Below are 21,289 nucleotides of genomic sequence, written 5' to 3'. Positions count from 1 at the left end.
GGGGGGGGTGTCAAGTAGTAGAAATTCAGTCCTTTGTCGTCTATGAAATTAGAAAAAGTATTGTTAGTCGTTATAAACCCAGCACAAGGGGGAGCTCATGACCCCCATGACCCCCCCCCTGGATCCGCCCTTGCCTCCGTACACAACATTGATACTGACGAATTTTTTATTTGTTTGCTGAATTTAATTAACACGGTCACATTTTTGTCAAGCGAAAATCATTGAGCTTCGTGTAGGTTCAAATTTAACGGTCCAATTAAAATTAGAAACTGTATTCGCTTTTTTATGGCGTTGGCTGTGTCAATTTATGGGTAATGATAAACGCTCCTCACATATCTTCGCAAGAAAATAAAAATCGGGCGTCGGTTCAATTTATATTTGCTGATTACATGCCAAATGACGCACATGGAGTATGTGGGCTATGGACCGGCCAATACGTCAGGTTTCGTGTTTTCTCTTCTTCTGTGTAAGTCAGGATTAAATAGTGAGCTGTCGTAATAAATTACTCATTAAGAAATGTCCCCAGATTTACCATGATAATCATTTTTAATGTATCAATTGTCGGAATTAGGTGCTACTTAAAGAAAATAGGAAAATAATTTTCTTTACCAGAAAGCTACATCTAATATTTGTCCGAATGTTTATTTATATTTGTGGACAATTAGAAATCAAAAGAACATATATCATTTAAGAAACAGGGAACTATGCAGAATACACACCTGCACATATAAAAATTGATTATAGGTAGATACATTCAATTACAGATGTAATTAAAGCTAGTTATAATATTCATTGTATTAAGCTCGACTTATTGTAACTTAGATTTCTTCTTCTCGTTTCTCTTCGAGTCTTCGTTTAGAAATAATATTGTTGACTGTCGCAAAGCTTCACTCTTTAAGCTTGCTTGATTAAAATTAATTTTAAACAGGTATTTCATTACCATTTACCAGAAGGGTTAAAGCTGGAATTCGTTTGCGGTTTATGATGAGTAATTTTGTCAATTAATTATTCAACAATGACAATAAAATCACCTGAGGGAAGGCAAATGTTCAAAAATACATTAACCAATGTATTACTTGGCGAGATCTGGTGCTAATTAGATGGAAGACGGAAGATTAGATGGAAGGTTTTTAACAAATTCAATTAAGTTTTCAATTTCCAGATGGATTCAGTTTTAAAATATAACCTTCCAAACCATTACCTGTATAAATACTTGTTTTGGTTGTGTAAGTACTGAAATGTCTGGACAAACAGCAGCTTTTAGACAAAAATACTTGTTTCTAAACTATTAGTAGTAGGTACTGTATCAATCTTTTTTCCGCCAGCAATTCTTTCATACACTTTGCTTTTTGTTAGTGTCAAGAATTCCTCATTCTTTCCTTAGTTTTTATTATGCGACTTATTTCGGCTCTTATTCTTGCTATTTCCTTTTGCCCATTTGATTAGAGCTTTGGTGCAAATGTAATTTCCACACTTTACTATCTATTTTTAATTTATTCAAGCTTTTTATCAAGAAAGCTCCTTTATCAAGGAAGCACTAATATAATTCTGATAATTACCCTGAAAGTTTGCCCTAGACTCGAGATCAGTTTTCCACTAGCCCTTATTCATTTCTAAAAGCAACTTTCTACTAAATAACTTACTACTACTTTTAGATTTTTTTATTTGGATTTTGTTTCATATTTTGTTTGCAAAGTTTGTTCGACCTGCCACAAATTGGAACGGTCAGAAATTAAGCTGTATTAAGGGTTGGATTTCTTGGTGCCTGCAAGAACTGTAAAAGTTCAAAACTATCAGAAAAACCAATTAATGTCAAATTTTGGTATTCCGCCACATGTGTGTTTTTGGATATATAAAGCGGCTTCTTACCAAAGGTAAAAGAGAATGTGAGTTTAGTTCGTTACATTTGCAGACTGGCTTTATTTTCATTTAATATTTATCATTGACATTCAAAGTTCCGTTGAGTCAAAGTTAATTTGTATAAACTAATACCCAATAATTATATACTAAAATGCAGAACTTGGCAGGTATAATTGACAAAATATTTTTTTTATAAAAGAAAACTTATTTCCACAAGCCGAAGCCTTTCACGTGACTTTTTCTAAGCACATCCCAAATAAGTAGCCAAGATAATTTCATTATATATTCGCATTCACAACGCATAGAGTTCCAGAAAAAGCTAACAATTCATGACTGCAGTCACGTAGACAAGGCCGTCTTAGGCCGATCAATATTTTCATTGTGTACAATATTTTTAATGTACGTAAAGAGTTTTAACATATCTCGTTATAACCAGCAAACAAGCTGAAAACAGAGGTCAAGGTGAGATCTGACACGCACTCTTAGTTCCTATACAGAATGGTAGTTTTTACCCTGGGTTATACGATACAGGATGCTAATGGAACTGTTATAGTAGATTCTCATGCGACTATTATCAATCAAAGCAATCATGAATGAAGATATATTTTATTAGATTAGATCTCTCTTCATCATTAGATCTGAAATTGCTCAATATCTACCAGATCCCCACCAAACCTTTCGCGGATTTATGCACCCGGAGAAAATTGTTATTAGAAAACTTTTAACTTCTGGCACTGTGAGGTTTGTTGAACTTGTTCCTTCCATATCCATAAATATACTTTTTACCTTTTTGAAGGTTTCTTCTACTTTATTTTCTTCTATCTCCAATTTTTTGTAAATCTCCTACTTACATAGTTGTAGCTAAATGCTTTGTAGTAATTAGCAAAATATAAAATCAACATTACATGCCATTAAAGTTAATGTTTTATCCCTGACGTGCATATGTCGATTATCTCACCATCATTCGCTTTCCCGATGCAACACGCATGAATACATGGAAAACAAGCCTTGACTGATATGTCCATAGCAATGAAACGTAATGTAAAAATACAATAGCAAGTCAGTAATTAAAATTGATAATATGCCAAGAAAAGTCGGCGTCTTGCTGGCGCCACTGTTTACATCCCATCTAGTCGGTTAAATGCAGCTGATCTAATCTAAGATTTAGCTATAACGTCTGTTTTTATGTGAAAGTTTTATTTCAGGATCTCCAGCCCACATTACACGTTGTTAAAACATATAATAAACCGTCCCTGGAATTTATTAAGTGAAATAAATCCTGAGACATGCTGCAGATATTACATATTAGTTGCAACTGTAAAGCAGGGACAATGTACTTAAAACTATTATTACTAACCTACCTTTATTTGTTTCCTTTTTTAAAAAGTTTTACTGTTTTACGTTAATGACACTGTTTCTCTATGAAGTTGAACACATTACGTTGATCTGGAAAGAACACCCTTAACAGTATCGTTTCGTACGTTATAGTTAGTTGTGTTGCTTTAATAATGATCCTATTCTATTAAACAATTTGTCTATAACGCCTTCATTCTATTACGGAAATTGAGGTCGATAACAAAATATAAATCTAGGAAATATTATATCTAATCTTTACAAATGAAAACCGAAATATTTGCAATTGCATATTTGAGAAGCGCCTTTAAGCAAATTACGAAGCATCGATATTGTATTTTCCAAGATTAGATTAATGTTTTAAATCGAGAAACACTGCCGTTAAATAATTAATAAATTAATTAAAAATTAAATAATGTGCGTTCTGGGTCAACTAATTTTCAGATTTTATTGACATTATTAACTTCATATCAGAACTTTGGCTTATTTGTTATTATGAGCTTCTTCCATCGCAATTACCTAAACCGCAAATTAAACTTAAATTGAAATTAGAACGGTGAGAATCAAAAAAATAAAAGTCTTACTAAAATTACTCTTGCCTTATGTTTCCGTTGCTCTATCAGTTTGTCCTGTTCATAGATTTGTCGAAAACCGAAATGTTCTTTTCACAGCTGTATGTTTGACTCAAAAATAATTTAAGCAAACTGATTTTTCTGAAAACTACATGCATTTACAGCTGTTACTGTTACATTGTTATTTTAATTAAAAATTTATTTATTTTATATTCAAGTAAATTTAGTTCGGTAAATATAGTAATTTTTGTAAGTAAATAAGAATTTTTCGGAAACTTCAAAACATCAATATTTCTGTTATTAGTCCCAACGAGTCGTTTTATATTTACTTTGGCGACTATTAGCCGCCTACGGTTTCCAATGTCTTCGAAAACAAATTCCACTATTTTTAGAACGGGTTTTATTTTTTTCCTTTGTTTTCGTATAAACGTAATCTGCGTAATGCTGTAAGTATCCAGTGAAAGCAAAATAAAGGTGCCGATGTATTTTTGGCAAGAGCCAATTTTTTTCTTTTCTCATACTATTGAATTTGTTTTTGTTTTGGCATAAGTTGAGCAATTTTACTGTTTATACAGCCACTTATTTCAGGACTTTCGCAGGAGATATTGGAAAAATAATAATTAAAATTTATACTGTAAATTGCTCAGCGATATTTATAAACTACATGAGGTCTCACTGTTTAATAGAATGTGCCTCAAAAACACATATTTTTTTTTAACTTATACTACAATTCCAAGGTAAAAGTTAAAAAATATTAGAACAAATAGTCGTATCAACTATCCCCTTCGGGAACCTATTTATTACATCTGAAATTTGTCAATCTCTGTATTATTTATATCCCACTTTTGCAAAAGTTTGGTTTATAATTTTTTCCATCTGTGAATGATTGGCTTTTTTGCGACTTCTAGCGAGACTGCGACACTTGCCAAATTAACATTACTTGTAGATTGAGTCCACTTACTTAACACGGAACTTGATTACTGTTTTTGTTTTTGGAACTCGTCGACAGCTTTTTTTCGCTCTTCGTCGGCGGGATATTTACTAGCAAATTGAGTTTGTTTTTTAGTGGTCTTTCTCTAACTTTGATTTCTTATTGTGTGCGAGTGCGATTCTCTAGTTCGAGAGAACGTGAACAATCCCATCGCCGATGTGATCGTTCCCTTCCCCGGCTTTCCTACTATGGTTCGAAAATCGTATTCTCGAATGCATAGGAAGCAATGTGATAAAAGTTCACGGAAAGCGCCTCTGGCATCAACTTTATCAAATAAATTCCATGAATCTCTCTCTCCTATGAAGCCCTCCTTTCTCAGGAGAACGCCGTTCCCCAGTTTCGAGAATTGGGCTCCAGAGCTTTAAAAGCTTATTTGGCAAAATCCGATTAAAACAAAAATAAAGCTTCTCGTTTTTTATTATTATTAATTTTATTTTTAATATCTTCCAAACAAACTGATCACCTTACTGTATACTAACGTTGGAGCATCAATGCCAAACATATAGTCCAGATGATTAAACTTAAAGTCGCTCATCAAAATCTTTCCCTTACAGCCATCACCCATTTTGTTGCATAGTTTGTTCACATCCGTCTCTGCAGACAACCAATCATTTTTACTGTAGATCATGTAAGTTGGAGCAGTGATCTGAGTGACATCGTAACGTGGGGGAGTCACTCGGCCATATTGTGCCATGTTAGACAGAATTCCGTAATCGTATTGCCGGAAGTATCCTGAATGATTAAATAATAAAAATCCAAAATCTTCAAACAATTGGGGTCTTAAATAATGCATACCTGATTGAATTTCCTGTCCATAATGGATAAGCTGTTTGGTTGAAGCTCCAGCAGGAGTATATTTAGTCATGATGGGCAGTAAAGTGGTGTTCATCTGGGCCCTGCTGAATCCACAAATGGCAAACAGAGCATTTGTGCATAAGAATTGCGTGATAGCGTCTTCCTGACAAAGGGTGTCTCCAACCACATATTTGATGAAGTCGTTATTGGGCAAAAATTCGTTTACGCCGATTAACCCCAGTAGTGTCTACGTTAAAATCAGAATATCAGTCATATACAAAAGCGGAAAAAGACAAAAATCAAACTTAATACATTTTCATTTGAAAAACACCAGTCGACAAGTTTCAACTTACATTAGAAAGTAAGCATTTGAGAGATTCCAATTAGGTCAAGATAAGAAGATAGAAAAGTTGGAAAGGATCTGTAAATCATATAGCAAAGTTTTCAAATAAGAGATTGTGTTCACCTGAATAAAGGGGAGTTTTTAGAATTTAAAATTTTCGGACACGAAGAACCCTTCAATTGTGTTTACCCATCAGATTAAAGTCATTAGACTGTTCCGTTTCAGTTGGTATATGGAAAATGGGGTAAAAACTTATACATTGAAATTGCTTTGCGGAAAACGGTTGGAGGCATTAGAAATTTGACTCTGCCGACGCGTGCTTAACATTGCTTTACTAGAATTGGAAGTGAAGAAGTGCCCTAAGGCACATTAGAAACAATATTAAACTGATTACGATTGTTAGAGCTGATATATTAGATTGAAACCAGCATTTCCCGTTACAAACGATAGAGAAACGTTTAAAGAAGGAAAGACCTAAACTCCGATATTTGCAGAAGGCGTGCTAACCTGGGGATTGAGGAGGAGCGGCAAAGATCACATTTCTTGAAAGTGCTAATCAAAAGCAGAACCAAAGTTAAAATGCTTTCACAGCAGCCCTTTTTTATTTAATGAAATAAATGAGAAAGTTTTACACGAATGCGTTAGTAAAAATGTGGCGAAGCTCAGCGATCTTCCCGCTTTCGCAACCCAATAGATGTAAATTTATTCTGTTGGCCCATATACCATTACTTATTTATGTATAAATATAACAAATTTAAAAAACAATGGTTAAAAATATAATAATATGAAAATGAGTAGGTCAATACTTACGTCAAGGGTGCCAGTCCAGAAAGATAAAACTTTCAGAAGTGGGCTAGTCATGTGACTCATAAAGCCAATTGGGGCCAGTGTAGTTGAGACAATGATCTTTTCATTATACTCCGGATATGTTGCCATAAGGACGTAATATACTGTTGTACCTTGAGAATGTCCAGCATAGTATATCTGAAAAATATGAAAAATGTTGCAAATGTACAAAAAAAGCAGCAAAAGAACCAAAAAGCTGCCAATTTCCAAGTCGGCTAAAAGCATTGACATTATTCATTTGTCACGAGTAGGTATGTAAAAACTTATTAAATGTTTACTTATTGCTTATTAAATGAGTCTTATTTCAGTTTTTCAAGCCAGTCTTTTGGCGGGTCAGAATTATATGGATGTATTTGAAAGCGCAAATTTATAGTTGAATTTGCAATTCTATCATCTAAACTTTGATATATTTTTTCTATAGCATTGCTTTGACAGGTAGTTATTGCCTTTCTTAAATTAAATTAATGTTTATGTGCAAACGAAGTGTTAAAGTCAAGTTGCTTCTCTATTGGTTTGTGTTTAAAACTAAATATTATAACTTGGATATTTTACTTTTTGAAAAATTAATTTGTTATTGCTATGTAAATGTACTAGACTTTGAGTCTATCTACAATAAAACAAAAGTTGTAACCGAGACGCCTTTAATTTAGTAAATCTCATAAAGATTCTCACTTTATCGAGATTAAAGCGTGTTTTAATAGTAGACATACGATCACGGTATGGATGTTTCCGTAAGGAAAAGAGGCACAATGTAAGTTTCCCCATATTAGATATTCAGTTAATTTCGAATAATTTTAAATGTTTTGTGCTTTGCTTTATATGATTATTACCAGGATCTAAATTAATATTATTAATTAATTGGCTTCTCAAAAATATTTTTTTCTCCCCATTTGAGCAACTTTTGCCGTGAAGATTATTCTTACCCCGGAAACGCCTGTTTGTTCTAAGACGTAGTCGATCATGGCTGGAAGATCAATTGTGCCGATTTCATGCCAGGAAAATTTCCAGAAGTTTGAGTCGTCGATTGTAAGTGATTCATGTTCGCGACTCCAAGAGTTGCCTCTTGCATTGCCCATCCAAACATCGTATCCTTGATCAGCCAATTCAAAAGCTGGAAAAATTACAATAAAATTAAATAGACTCATATGTTGCTCGCACACTTTCGAAGTATCAGTAACATATGTAAGTAATACAAATAATAACAATTTTGTAATTTTTTTAAATAGTGTTATAAGCGAGAACATAACAGAAGGGAACATCTTAGTTAAAGAAAATGCAAAATTTTAAACAGAAGTTTACGATTTAAAAAATGTAGCGTTTGCACCTTATTCTGAAAGTATCTAAGCCAAGAATTTAAAATGTGGGGACTTCTGTGATAATTTTCGCGTTTTGCGGTGGAAAGAATGGTACGACACGGTCAATTTTACCATATATGTCTCGCATAGAAGTTTGTGCAAGCATTTTTTCATTAATTCTTTGTTCAGAAAAAATATATTCTGAATTGAGCGTAGTCTCCGCTTTAGAGGAGGCTGAGGGAAATACATAACTATTTTGTTTAGGTGTTAACTGGGGTAATAACAATCTGTGAGAAAGTTTTGAAAGTTCCACAGCGAATGTTGCAATGAATTTTGAAATAATTAAAGCATATACGTAATTTGCACTATTTTAGATTGATGTAAAATATGTCCTGATTAAAGACAATGAATTGAATTAAAGACAAGAATGAAATGGCAAAATATTTAAAAAGGTATATGATCACTTAGGTAAAATAGAGCCAGTCCTCCAAATATTTGGGTTGAGAAAGAAGATAAATTTTTTATTACAGTCCCCGGAACTGCAGCTATAAGTAAATACTGCAACACTCATTTTACTACTGTGTAAAATTTTTTTGTAAAAAAATTTCTGCTTTTCAATTTCTTGTGCATTTTCTACCCGAACAGCAGACGTGTTCGATGGGTAAAACAACTATATTTTTCTATTGGAAAATCTAGTGGATTTTTTCCTTATCAGCCGAATGCCAAAAAAGATAAAATTTGCAATAGGAATTCCCTAAAAATGAAATACCAACGATTTCAATCAAAACAGATCAATCGAAAATGACTAAGTACCAATTGAACCTTTTCAGAGAAACTAGAAAAATTATATTAAATATATACAGAGACAATATTAAAGCTATGAAAGATGCCGCCAAAGAAGTTTACGAATTGTGGCCTACTCAATTGGAAGAATTTTTTATTTAGCCAACTTTTTTACACGGCGCCAGAATCTACAAAATGAGGGCAAGATAGAATAATGTAGATACAGAATTAAACGTACATACTTCTGATGAGAGAATCCCATAAATAATAGGTTAAATGCTTTTGCAACACGTAATGTAAAATGGATGGCTTTTTGAACTGTATTTTGCTTATTTAAATATATGAATAGTAAAGTATTGTAGAACTATTCTCAAAACACCGCATCAAATATTATTAAAGACATTTTTGTATTTCGAAATGTAATTAAATAGAAGTGCTGATAAGTATTTAATTAACACATTGAGTACTTGGGTTAATCAATCAATCTTTGAGTGATAATCCAAAACATCATTGATCATTGAGGCACAATTGTTATTTGCAAAGTTCATTTACACATTCAAATACAGTAATAATGAGTAAAGATGGGTAAATATTCCGAACTGGATATTTTATTTTTAGTTTATACTTTCAGTATTACAGAATTGTCCTAGTTATTGTTAAGTCATCAAAAGAAATCCAAATAATGATGTTGATAGTTAAAGTATTATCTCATCGCTTAACACTACTCTATAATATGTATGCTTTGATCACTTTAAAAAGGCTGTTTCGTCTTACCATAATTTTAAATTGTCAATTTTTCACCCAAATCACTACCATAAATTGTTCAGAAAAAGCTCAATCGAAATGTGACAGAAGTGCTTACGTTTATTAAATGATAAGTATGTACTTTAAAACCTCAGTTAACAGCCTTTAACAAAACAGATGTGTATTGATCGGTACAAGCACTTATTTTTTTATATATTACTCTCTAAAGCACTTGAACCATCTTGCCTACGCATTGTAGTAAACCACTTTACGGGTATTTGCCAAGCTTTCTATTGATAATATGAAATTTGAAATGAATAATTTTTGCACCTGTTGTGATACGCTAGTAATTGTTACCTAAAGCCTTTCCAGCTCCCAACACGCACCAATCAGCAGAAGATGAAAGAATCCCATGCTGCAGAAATGCAACTTTTCCTGAACTTTTTCCAGTTAATCCATAAGGGATCCGATGAAGAGTTAAAATGTAGCCGTCCGTTGTTGTTACTTTATGAGTTTCTACAGGATATCCATTAGATTCAATTAGGAATTCCTGAAAATGTATTTATATAAGGGAAAACCGAAACTAACAATCTTTCATTTTCTGTAAAACATATTACAACTCTTTTATTATAATCGATTAAGTTAAAATTGGCTAGAAAACGTCCGTAAATCATGTTAAAACTTTTTTTGAAATAGTAAATCAAGACAGTCGAATAAGAAAACACGCACCTAAAAGGTTTTTTTTTTCAAAAAATGTATGCGTTTTAGCCTAAACTGTTTTATCCATTCAATAAGAGAAATTAATTACCCAAGATATGTACTAAATGCTCAAAATGACATTATTTGTGTAAATAAGTGCGAACATTATAGCCATTGTCATGACAACATTTTTGTATTTTATATGAAAACCTCAACTTTTAACTCAAAGAAGCGTTCGGACAAAGACCATTTGACAAACATACTTGAACTTGCATCAGTCGTCTTGTTCAAAATCATGTTGATTTCACTCAATATTACATACTACCATGGGTTTTCAGTAGAGTTGCTACTTACTTTGAAGAATGTAAGCATTAATGCAGCGTTTTGTGGCATAGCACTAATTATGTAGCATTCTACCAAAGCAGCAGTAGAGGAGTTTATGTGGTCCAGTGGTGGCGTAAAGTTCCAAAGAGTTTCTACGATTAATTTAAGAGCTTCCATCCGCAGGAAAAATGTGTTTCCAGGGCGTGAGATTATGTACAAAAATAGTATCGTTTTGCAAATATTGTAAAATAAATCAACAGATGGAAAAATAAATCAACAGATGGAAAAATAAATCAGTCCAGTTTATATTTCATACACCTTCGTAAAATAACGTGCAAATAGCTAATGAGTGATAAGTTCTAATTCATAAAGTTCTAGATTAGATTCTCTGTAAAATCCATTTTTTGGGCCACAGGATATTCCGAAATTTTTATATATTTTTTTTCCTTTCTACGATCTATAATTTTTCGCAACTTTATTTAATCGAGCAGACATAAAGTTTATACCTGCCCAAACATCTGCTTCTTGAGTGCCTCTTTATTATTCGCATAACTATCGGTTCGTTTTTTTAAATCGATTAATAACAACCAATTAACTAAAATTGCTTTATCAAAACGCAATTTAAGAGAAAAAATATGCAAAATAGACTTTGCAGCTTTGCTTGCAACAACAGCTTTTAATATTGGAATATAAGCATTTCTAGCTAGAACTCCTACTTTTGAATGTCGTATCAAATTGCATGAGAGCGTTGCTCAACGTTGTAAAGAAACAATTTACATTGCTCCAGAATTAATCGTTTCCAATTTTTTTATAGTGAGTTGATAAGGATTACAATTTTGCTTACAAAACAAATAATTTATATCATGTTAGGTATATGTACTCGATAATACCACCATTATCTCTTTGGTCTTAACCAAGTCGCCGCTTATGGTAAATGTGGCTTGCACCATCCTAGATCTCAGTTACTTGGTCGCCTTGATTACCAGACACGAGCCCGTTAGATTTTTTTAACGCATTATTACGCAAATAATTTACAGTTAGTCACTTCGTACGGGAGCACTTTCCCACTCCCGATGGAAAGCAGTTGCATTAATTAGAATTTCTAACCAAATTGGTAAAAAAAAACAGACAGCAAAGAAAGCAATTAATTCTATTTGTAAGTACATTTTCTTTCAGTAAAATATCATTCTTTCTATTATTATCTCACGTTCTTTAAGGTACTGCGTAACTTTGAAAAACCCTACTCAATATTGGGGCTAATCTATAAAGTCATTGATTTTTTTAAACTTTAAATTGCACGTTTTGTATTTCGTGTCTATTTCAATATGGACAAGTAATACTTTAGATACTCAACCAGTTCAATTTTCTACATTGATATCTTCTGCTTACCACGGTATAATTTGCTTCGTCTCCCAATGCTTCAATACGTCGTAAAACCTCAGTCAAAGCATCATCTTCTTTTGAAAGTGCCGCCCCAGAAACCGTAAACACTACAAGCGCAAAAAATACGAAAATAGATCTCATTCTGGAGCGTTTACGACTTTATTTCAGTACCAAAATGGTATTCCGTATTCTGAATAAAGTGAACTGGACCCCCAACTAAAGTGTTTTTGAAATTTCATTGATACTTATTTATATTAGAATGAACTAAATGACAATTGTTTTCCGATAAGATATTGTCCACTTGAGAAGATAGAATTATTTTTAAAATATTACTCAAAACATATGGACGCATCCGAAAATGGATTACTGAAGGTGCTAACAGAAATAGCAAAATTGTAGACCTGCTCCTTTATCAATCACATTCGTTTACACAATACCATTTCAAAAGCGAGACAATGTACCTAATTAAAAATTACTTTTTTAAATAATTACGATTTTTTTCACTTATATGTATAATAATAAAGTACTAGTTTTATGTATCTAACCATAAGTGGTAACTACACATTTTGAAAAGCAAAATATAGGAATAACGATTTCTCAAATTGCTTATTTCTGTAATTCAAGGGGTTGAGGCTGTATTTCAAAATCATTTCATGGCTTTAACAATTTTTATTGACGGTGAGCAAAAAAGAATCTTGTTAAATGACGTTACACCGAACCGTTTCCGAAACATTAAACAATTAATTAATAAATAATTTAAGTTAAAAAATCAAGTCAATCAATGGGTGCATGTCATTCCAGATGTGATGGCCAATTTTCATATGCGTTAATGCGGAAATTTGCTAATTCCAGAAAAAGTTTTGCTTTTAGACCTCTATTCATTCCACGGCTTTTTAGAAGATCGAGTGAACAGATGATTTTGATTTCAAGCATAAGAGAGCTCAACTAAAAACTCCCCATACATAGGAAGAATAAATCTTAATTTTGAACACGAAAATCGTTCAATGGCATATAGACCCTTGCGTGTCGCCAAGGAATGCAAAAAATTGCAATAACAAAGATTGTTTTTTGAAGAGAGTCCATAGCACTCGACCCTTGTTCAAACTGATGAACACTTCAAATAAATAAATAGTCAATGATGCTGTGTTTGATGATAAGCTACTGTTAAACCAAGTAAACTTATTTCGACAAGATATTTTAATCTTAAATTTTGCGAAAATATTAGCGCGGCGCAATAAACGCAATGATAGGTAAACAGGAGCGGATTAACCGAGGGGCTAGCAGGGGCTACATCTCCTGGCCCCAACCTTGAAAAGACCCGCGACTCGTAATATTCAAAAAATGTTCACATTTTACTGCCTTAAGTGGGTCCCATAAAAAATGTGGCGACTTTTTTTTGGTGCGAAAATTTTAAATAGTGCTTATAGTTTTTTTTAGGTCCTTTGTAAAGCTTTACCTGCCCCTGTAGGCAAAAAGTTTACCGTGAAAATGGATGTTTATCCTGGCAACAATTCGCGCATTGCATTTATTTTATTTGTCCGTCATTTCCGATAGTAATATCAAGGATGCCACAAAAACTCAGTAGAGGTTTGCGATGTTGAAGTGCATCGTACGCCTCTTTTAAAAACAATTATAGATCACAACATATACTATGAGTATAAATGACATGGTTTTAATAAGACCCTCTTCTGCGGAGAGATAACACGTGGTCCGTCGTCTTCGACAGGCCTACCCAGTTATGTCGACTCTAGGCCTGGGTAACACTGTGTTGAGTTGTTGCCGCTCTCTGAGTTAATGTGTTTTAACTCATTGGTTAATGAGTATAACTCATGGCCCGTGATGGAATTTTAACATTCAAAGAAAAAAAAGCCATCAACATATTGCATTTGCGCATACGATTGCTTGAAACTATTTGGTCCAAAACTGGAAAATCAGGAGATTTTGAAGAACCTTAAAAAAATTCAGAGCGATGAGGATGACAAGTTTTCCAAATATTGATTCTATGCTTTTGCTTTCTCTGGTCGTTTTTTGAAAAAACCTAAATTTTGTCGAAAAAAAAAAACAAATAACTTTGTTTCTATTTTGTCCCAACTTCAAAGGTAAAACGGGTATTCGAAAAAGACTCTAAAAACGACGACTTTTCTTGTAAAATCCATCTTTTAACTTTTTTGCATAAAAGACTCAGTTTGCCAGTATTTTACAATAAAACGTTAGGAAAAAACGCGTTGTTCTGTCTAGAGACAGTTTTGTTTAGAAATATTGACCTAAAAGTGAATAAACCGGAATTTAAATAAACCAAATTATGCACAGCGACAAAAGTGACGAGTTTTTCGAATAATTGATTATAAACTTTCCCTTGTTCTGTTCGAGGAAATATTTTTGGGAAAAAATCCAGAAAAAAACGATCAGAGTTTTGTCTAAAAGCCGAAACTGCAAAAGGTTGCAGAAAGAAATTATAAAGCTGAGTGTATCAATAAAATTTATTTTAAATTTTTCACACAAAATACCTGAATATTGTCAGTATTTTGAGAAAAACTAAAAATACGTTTTTTGCATAGAAATAATTGCTTAATAGAGACTTTGCTTAAACTGGAAACATCTTCAGAGCGATGAGGGTTGCGAATTTTCCAAATAACTTTTTTGCAACCTTTTGCTCTCTGGCCGTTTTTACAAGATATTCTTAATTACTTTCGGTAAAAAGTGAACAAAATTATTTGGTTTTTGTACCAAATTCGAAGCTGCAAAATGTTTTCTAAAGTTACCAGCAAACCGATGAATGAGGCGAATTTTCTAGCAAAGTTAATCATTCAAGCAATTAAGTCATTTTTAGCTGAGAGGCCCTCATATTGTCAGATAAGAAGAAAATCATCAGATAATAGTGTTCTTTGCGTTTTTGATTAAAAACTTTTAGTTTTGTGATCGGTTTTTGAGCAAATCTTAATGATTTTCGGAAAAAAAACGGGAGAAATTTATTTTCGTTTTCGCTGTAGCCGAATTCGAGGCTGAAAAGTTTTTGTAAAACTCCTACAAAGCTATAGATTTATCTTGTAATTTTTCGTGTAAAAGACCTCCAGATCGTTAGTATTTTTAAGTGAAACTTAAAAAAATAGAGCGTTTGTGAGTGGGTGAAGTAAAGCAAAAAAATCAGTCAAAATAAGTACAGCAAAAAAAAAATTTTTAACAAGCTCTACAGTCTTCAGAGGAATAGAGGTGACGAGTTTTATGAAATAATTTATTATAAACTTTCGCTCATTCTGTTCGTTTTTTGATAGAAAATGATTTGATTCTTGGCCCAAATTCGAAGCTGGAAAGGAATTTCCAAACTTTTTACAATTTGACGAAGAAGGCGAGTATTCTAATAAAATTTATTTCATAATTTGTGTATAAATACCTGAAGATTGTCAGTATCTTTAAGGAAAACTAGAAAATAATGCCTTTTTTTCGCATAGAGAATTGATTTCATAAAACTTTGCTAAAACTGGAACGACCTTAAATTTTACAAAGAAGTAAAGAAACTTTAAAAATATTCAGAGCAATGAGAGCGCCGAAATTCAAATAATTTTTTGCAAACTTTTGCTCTGGTTTTTTTTCGAGATAATCTCAATTACTTTCGGTAAAAAACTGTATAAAATTATTGTTGCTGCAAGGCAACTTTTTGTATGTTAAAAATAGTGATTTTAAGCCATTTATTTAAATATGGTTTCGAAATAACAAAGACCGATGAGACAAACATCTTCTAGATAAAAATCTACAGTGGCATTTGCTCACTTACACTTCCGTGACCAGATCAATCAAAAAATGTTTGCCATGTTGTGAAGCTCTTGTTTATTAGATTGATTAGATTTTTGTCCATTTTTCACGCATTGAGAAATATGCCGTATTTTCTTCAAATCATATCTACTTAACAACCGAATTGCACTCCAATATAGCAAATACTTCAAGTTAAAACTAAAAAATATGTTGATAAGAATCTGCAAATACGCATCATGGTTCAAAAATCAATTTTAAAAATGATAATAATAATTCAGATTTGAAATCGAATTAGTACTGTAAATAGGTCACAATTAACACTCATAATTGTAATTTTTAAATGGGGTCTATTTTTGGGTATTGGACGAACGAACGTTGAAAAAATGATACATCGACATATATTTCAACTGTCAATGTTTTTTATTTTAACATCATCAGGATATTCTACACCTCGAGGCCAGTGCTTATTTCATGGGATGTTGAAATTTGTTAATTATTTCATTCTTTTAACAGCATCTGAAGCATTACATACAGCATCACGGTTAAATTGGCAATACAATAAAATACATTACGTACTTTACTTTCCAAATTTTTTACCAATACAATTTTACATTAGCGACATTTCATGCAGCTGTAGTGACTTGTCGATCGTGTTTTGACGTATTTTGTTTAGGAACTCTTGTTTTGGACTGTAAAACTGGACTCAGTAAAAGAGATCAAATGCGTGTTCCTAGTGTTCCGATAAATTCTCGAAACGTTGGCAGTCGAAGTACGATTGGCAAAGAAGGACAAAGCAAATCGTTTATGTTTCCAGTTTCTAAAACAGTAATTATTCGGGGTCATTCAAATTACGCGTCATTCTTCTTAAGGGGTTGGAACGGCTTCTTTGGAAAGCAATGAGAAAATTGTGACACTTTTGCTGTTTTGTCATTTGCTGAATTGCTTGCTATTACTATAGCTATTATTCAAAATAAAATTTGTGAAGCTTGTTTTAAACGTAAGTATTGTATATACTTTCCTGACTGTGTTTCAATTCCAAATCAAAACTTAGCATTGGCTAAGCTGGGTTTCAAGCAGGATAACGCAGAAAAAGCTTTGGGAAGCTTTGGTTATGGAGAGAGAAACGAAAGGGGAGAAATACTTTTGGACTTTTGCATCAGGAGAACCTTTTTGCAATAAACTCCTTTTTTCAAAAAAAGCCCCAATGCAATGCAACATGGATGAGACGAAACAGTTTAAAAACGAAATTGACTTCATAATCACAAACAGAAGCGATATAATTCAGGATATAGCGGTACGTACTGAGTGAAATTTCGGTCGGAAGCCGGACCACAGAATAATCCGAGCGAAAACATTTTCGCTTTTAATGTTAAGAAGGAAAGAACAAAAATGATTCTGAAAAATAAGTGGAAGTCGCCAGAGAGCATTGCGGAATAACAGGTCGTGACCCGAAATTTGGAGGCACAAGATTACATGGAAGAAACAGACATAGAAGAAATGAACAAAAATATAGTAAATGCTATAAGAGGCTGAAAAAGAATGCTATACCGTAGTCAAAAACAGAAATAACAAATTAAGTCAAAATGCCAGAAACCTTTTGGATGAAAGAAGAAAATTAAAGCAAAAATACGATAAAAACTTTGACCTATTGAAACACCTAAATATCTAAGGAAATACAGAAGGAAATTCGAAAAGACATTAGACAGCACAACACTAGAGAGATCGCAAGAACAATTGAAGAAAGCAAGAGCTGAAAGTTCTGAGACAAAATATGTCCACTGGAAGAAAAACCATTCGGCCTGCTCTCAAATATTTACAACTTATGCACCAAAGTTCTGACAAAAAGACTAGAAAATAAATTAGAATTCTATCAGTCACGAGAACAGGCCGGATTTAGGTCTGAATATGGAACAAATGATCATCTATTGGCAATAAAAAATATGATAGAAGTGTGTTGAATGTTGAATACAACCTCTGGTACTGATATTTGTGGATTACGAAAAGGCTTTTGACACAATCAGTCACGGAAAAATGCTGGAAGTCATAATAGAATGTCGTATAGGCCACCGATATACGAACATCATTCAACATATATATCGGAACGCCACTGCAAGTATTAGACAGGACGATAGACAAACTGACAAATTTTCTATACGAGTTCGGCAAGGAGACACCATTTCACTCAAATCTGAGTGAAAAAGGTAATATAAATGGAGAAAATCTAAACCACCTTCGATTTGCGGATGATATTGTGCTAATAACGGACCTTAAGACGAAGCTAAAGACTTACTGAGCAGAGTCCACCGCTCCTCCCTAGGACTGAAAATAAATATGTTTAAAACACAAATTATGACAAATCTAATACTCAGTGAAATCATAAACATTTCTAGAGCAGCCACGTCTTACAAATACCTAGGACACAAGATTTGCCTAGGAATAAATAACCAAAGCATCGAACTAAACCGCCGCAATAGATTGGCCTGGGTAGCTTTCGGCAAACTTAATTATGTTTTCAAATCAGATATCCCAGTAAGCCTTAAAAGGAAAACATTAAATCAGTGCGTGCTGCCAGTTCTGACCTATGGATCAGAGACCCTGACTCTTATGAACAAAACAGTGCACAAAATTCGCGTAGCACAAAGGGCTATGGAACGCGTTATGTTAAGTATCTCTCTCAGACAACGGCAATTGTCCAGCAATTCGACGGCAAACGGGAGTTTGCTAGGGCAGACGCGATAGAGAACACAACAACCCTCAAGTGGAATTGGGCAGGACATGTCGGCAGGATAACGGACAACAGATGCACAAAACGAATATTTGAGTGGAGGCCGAGACAGGAAGCCTACCGAAGCCGAGGCCGTCCACCAACAAGATGGACCGATGATCTGAAACGCTGTCACAGCAACTGGATGCAGGCAGCCCAGGACCGAGGAGAAGAATGAGAGAGACCTACGTCCGGCAGTGGACACGAGATGGTTGACTGATGATGTATTTATTTGATATCTAAACACCTTGGTCTTTTAATCCTCATATCGAGTGCTCTATCTAATACCCATATGGTGCTCTGCGTACCATATTACGGGGGTATTGGGTAAACTTTCAAACTGAGTGCAGTCAGAATAAGCCACCGATGTCGGTGTAAGTAGGCACGAAGAACGGTGTTTTTCTGAACATTCAACCATTTATTTGTGATCAATATTAATGTTCTGCTGTTGAAAATGTCTTCAGTTGTAAAATAAAGTACAGTATGTGTATCCAAACATAGACAAACATTCTTTCATTTTAACGGCAAGAAGCCATAATGTGTCCTACACTTTCAAAGTCAATCTTTTCGCTGATATTCTTAGTCTTAATATTTTCATCTTGATTTGAAATGAAAACCAGGTTGTCTGAATCAGATTTCCACCCATACTTTTTAATCCAGACCTGGAGAGTTGAGTCATCAATAACACCTAAAAACGCAAATTTTATTAGAATTTCATCAAATTTTACCTATTGTTAGCCAGCTTGCAGCTTGAAATATTTACATACATGGATAACAATATTTAAACTAACGTACCTAAGAGTTGAGCCAAATGACTTATCTCGATAGTTTGGAAAGTAATGCCCACAACATGGCAGACAAATTTCCGGATAGAGTCCAAAAATCCAGCAATTTTTTGAGTTAACTCTGGAGTTGTCCTAATTCTTGCCCAGAAAAGTTGGAAGTCGCATTGTTCCAAAATGTCAGCAAGGTAAATAATCTGATTGATTGGATCAGCAGCCAACTGAAATCATTCATTAAACAAATCATTACTAATTAATATAATTAATAATAACTAATTAATAATATAATTAACAAATCATTACTAAAACAATGTTCGCATTATCCAAAAGTAGGCAATTAAGTAATATTAAAAACGCACATTCGTTCTATTTTTAGGATTTTTACGGTTAACCATCATGTGTGTAATGTTAAGTTGTTTCTGTAAGCACACCGAGAAATAATACCAGATGTCCTGTTTTACAAAAAATATTATTTATATTACTATGATAGTAAAAGTGTAATTCAAAAACTTAACATTTCACGCGCTGCATGATAACTATCAGATGTGTCTTAAAGCCCTTAATGTGTTGGTCAAATAGGCCTTATATTTAGAATATAGGTAATAGGTATAATGCATGGTATTTTACCTGATTTCCAGTGAGCAAACATTTGCACAATATGAAATCGGTGTTGGGTAGATTGGTAAGGGCTTTCAATAAAATTTGACAGGTGATATCAATGTTGAAACTATGAGGATTAAATTGGTACAGCTTCAGCACAGCTAGATTGGCCTCCAAATCATAGGTGTTCTCTTTGGACTGCATCTCCACATATCTCTCCAAGGTGGGCAAATTATCTGGGTTGTACCTACACATAATTCCAACCAATATAAATTTGAAATTAAATTGTATATTCTGCAAAATCAATTACCGTTCGATTCCACTTAGCATAGTAGCTACAGTTTGCTGCATTGTCTCAGCCATATTGTTTATAAAGTTATTAAAACACGATTAACAATTTCTACAGGATGCCTTTGGTTTTTCAGTTAAGGTTACGTTAGACTTTACTGACGCTTCGTCTTTTCACAGATTTCAATTCGTGAAAGCTGTGCTAAGAGCTGAGAATATTATTTTGAGATGATGTCAAATGTGATCTATGAGGGCATTACCGAAGAACTGATTGAAAACAAAAGAACAATGATTTTGCCTCGAAGAAGCTCGATTACCATTTTAAACCTTTCGCAAAAATTACACGAATTTTTTAAGATAATTTTTATTATATTTAATTTAGCTTACAGCAGGAGATTTAAGTAGCAAAGACAACAACGAGTAATACTCATTAGTGGACATATCGAACTCAGTTATTTAGAAACATAGTGTATTACCATTATGAAATAAAACCAGTGTAAACTATGGAAATAAGCACGAAAAATTTATTATCAGTCAATATTTGCATGCCCCTCTCTCAGCAAATCAAATTCAATATATCTTTGGAATTTGTAGTATTAACATAACCTTATATGTGTCAGATTTGTTTACACTTGTATTTTAAATTGAAAATATTTAGTTTATATTGGATATATATGTAGTAAATTGATAGTCCAAACTCTTATTTCGATGGCTAAGAATGGCACAATATTTTATCCAATCATCAGCTCCATACAAAAATTAGCATTATATGAGACAAAGTCTGTAAGTATAAACCATTATATTTATTTAATTTAACATGGATTGGATTTTGTCTTCTATATTTAATACGTCTAGTTTTAAATTCAAATAATATCATACCTGTCTCCTAGAATTATATGTTCTATCGTTCTAGACAGGGTGTTTGATAAGTGGATACATTTCTTGCAGGGGGTGATAGTGCAAGTAATTTTGGGTATATGTCGTTAATATATACAGTGTTCCGAAACCGCTTAGTTTCCGATCTACAAGGTGATTTGAAGTGAAAGTCTTAATAAAAAAATGTTAGTTATTAATATTTCGGAAACCACTGGAATATTTAAACGAAATTTTACAGGCT

At 33.3% G+C, this 21,289-nt stretch overlaps 3 protein-coding genes across 3 annotated transcripts in view; 1 reads left to right on the top strand and 2 right to left on the bottom strand.

Annotated features, from left to right (window-relative positions):
- Window positions 1-5,175: 5,175 nt before the first annotated feature.
- Window positions 5,176-12,264, bottom strand: LOC109540332 (lipase 3). The gene is made up of 6 exons (XM_048662012.1): window positions 11,995-12,264; window positions 9,940-10,132; window positions 7,684-7,871; window positions 6,725-6,898; window positions 5,572-5,818; window positions 5,176-5,508 (listed from the first exon to the last, which is right to left on the bottom strand). Exons 1-6 carry the CDS (start codon window positions 12,127-12,129, stop codon window positions 5,213-5,215), a joined length of 1,233 nt encoding a protein of 410 aa, XP_048517969.1. The 5' UTR covers window positions 12,130-12,264; the 3' UTR covers window positions 5,176-5,212.
- Window positions 12,265-18,899: 6,635 nt separating this feature from the next.
- Window positions 18,900-20,369, bottom strand: LOC109545969 (eukaryotic translation initiation factor 3 subunit K). The gene is made up of 4 exons (XM_048662008.1): window positions 20,195-20,369; window positions 19,912-20,131; window positions 19,298-19,505; window positions 18,900-19,190 (listed from the first exon to the last, which is right to left on the bottom strand). Exons 1-4 carry the CDS (start codon window positions 20,245-20,247, stop codon window positions 19,021-19,023), a joined length of 651 nt encoding a protein of 216 aa, XP_048517965.1. The 5' UTR covers window positions 20,248-20,369; the 3' UTR covers window positions 18,900-19,020.
- An 87-nt stretch (window positions 20,370-20,456) lies between these two features.
- The window catches only part of LOC109534582 (polyphosphoinositide phosphatase), a gene marked incomplete in the record, with an annotated part of 5,396 nt that continues 4,563 nt past the window's right edge, over window positions 20,457-21,289 (top strand). Inside the window, 1 exon segment of the mRNA XM_048662003.1 lies at window positions 20,457-20,955. Coding sequence (XP_048517960.1) covers window positions 20,881-20,955 — 75 coding nt within the window.

Source organism: Dendroctonus ponderosae, unplaced genomic scaffold, assembly GCF_020466585.1.
Source record: "Dendroctonus ponderosae isolate FM_Combo_2020 unplaced genomic scaffold, Dpon_F_20191213v2 Dpon_F_20191213_1, whole genome shotgun sequence".
NCBI classification, from domain to species: Eukaryota; Metazoa; Arthropoda; class Insecta; order Coleoptera; family Curculionidae; genus Dendroctonus; species Dendroctonus ponderosae.
The sequence above is the reverse complement of the archived record's forward strand: the minus strand, read 5'-3'. Positions and strand labels throughout refer to the sequence as shown.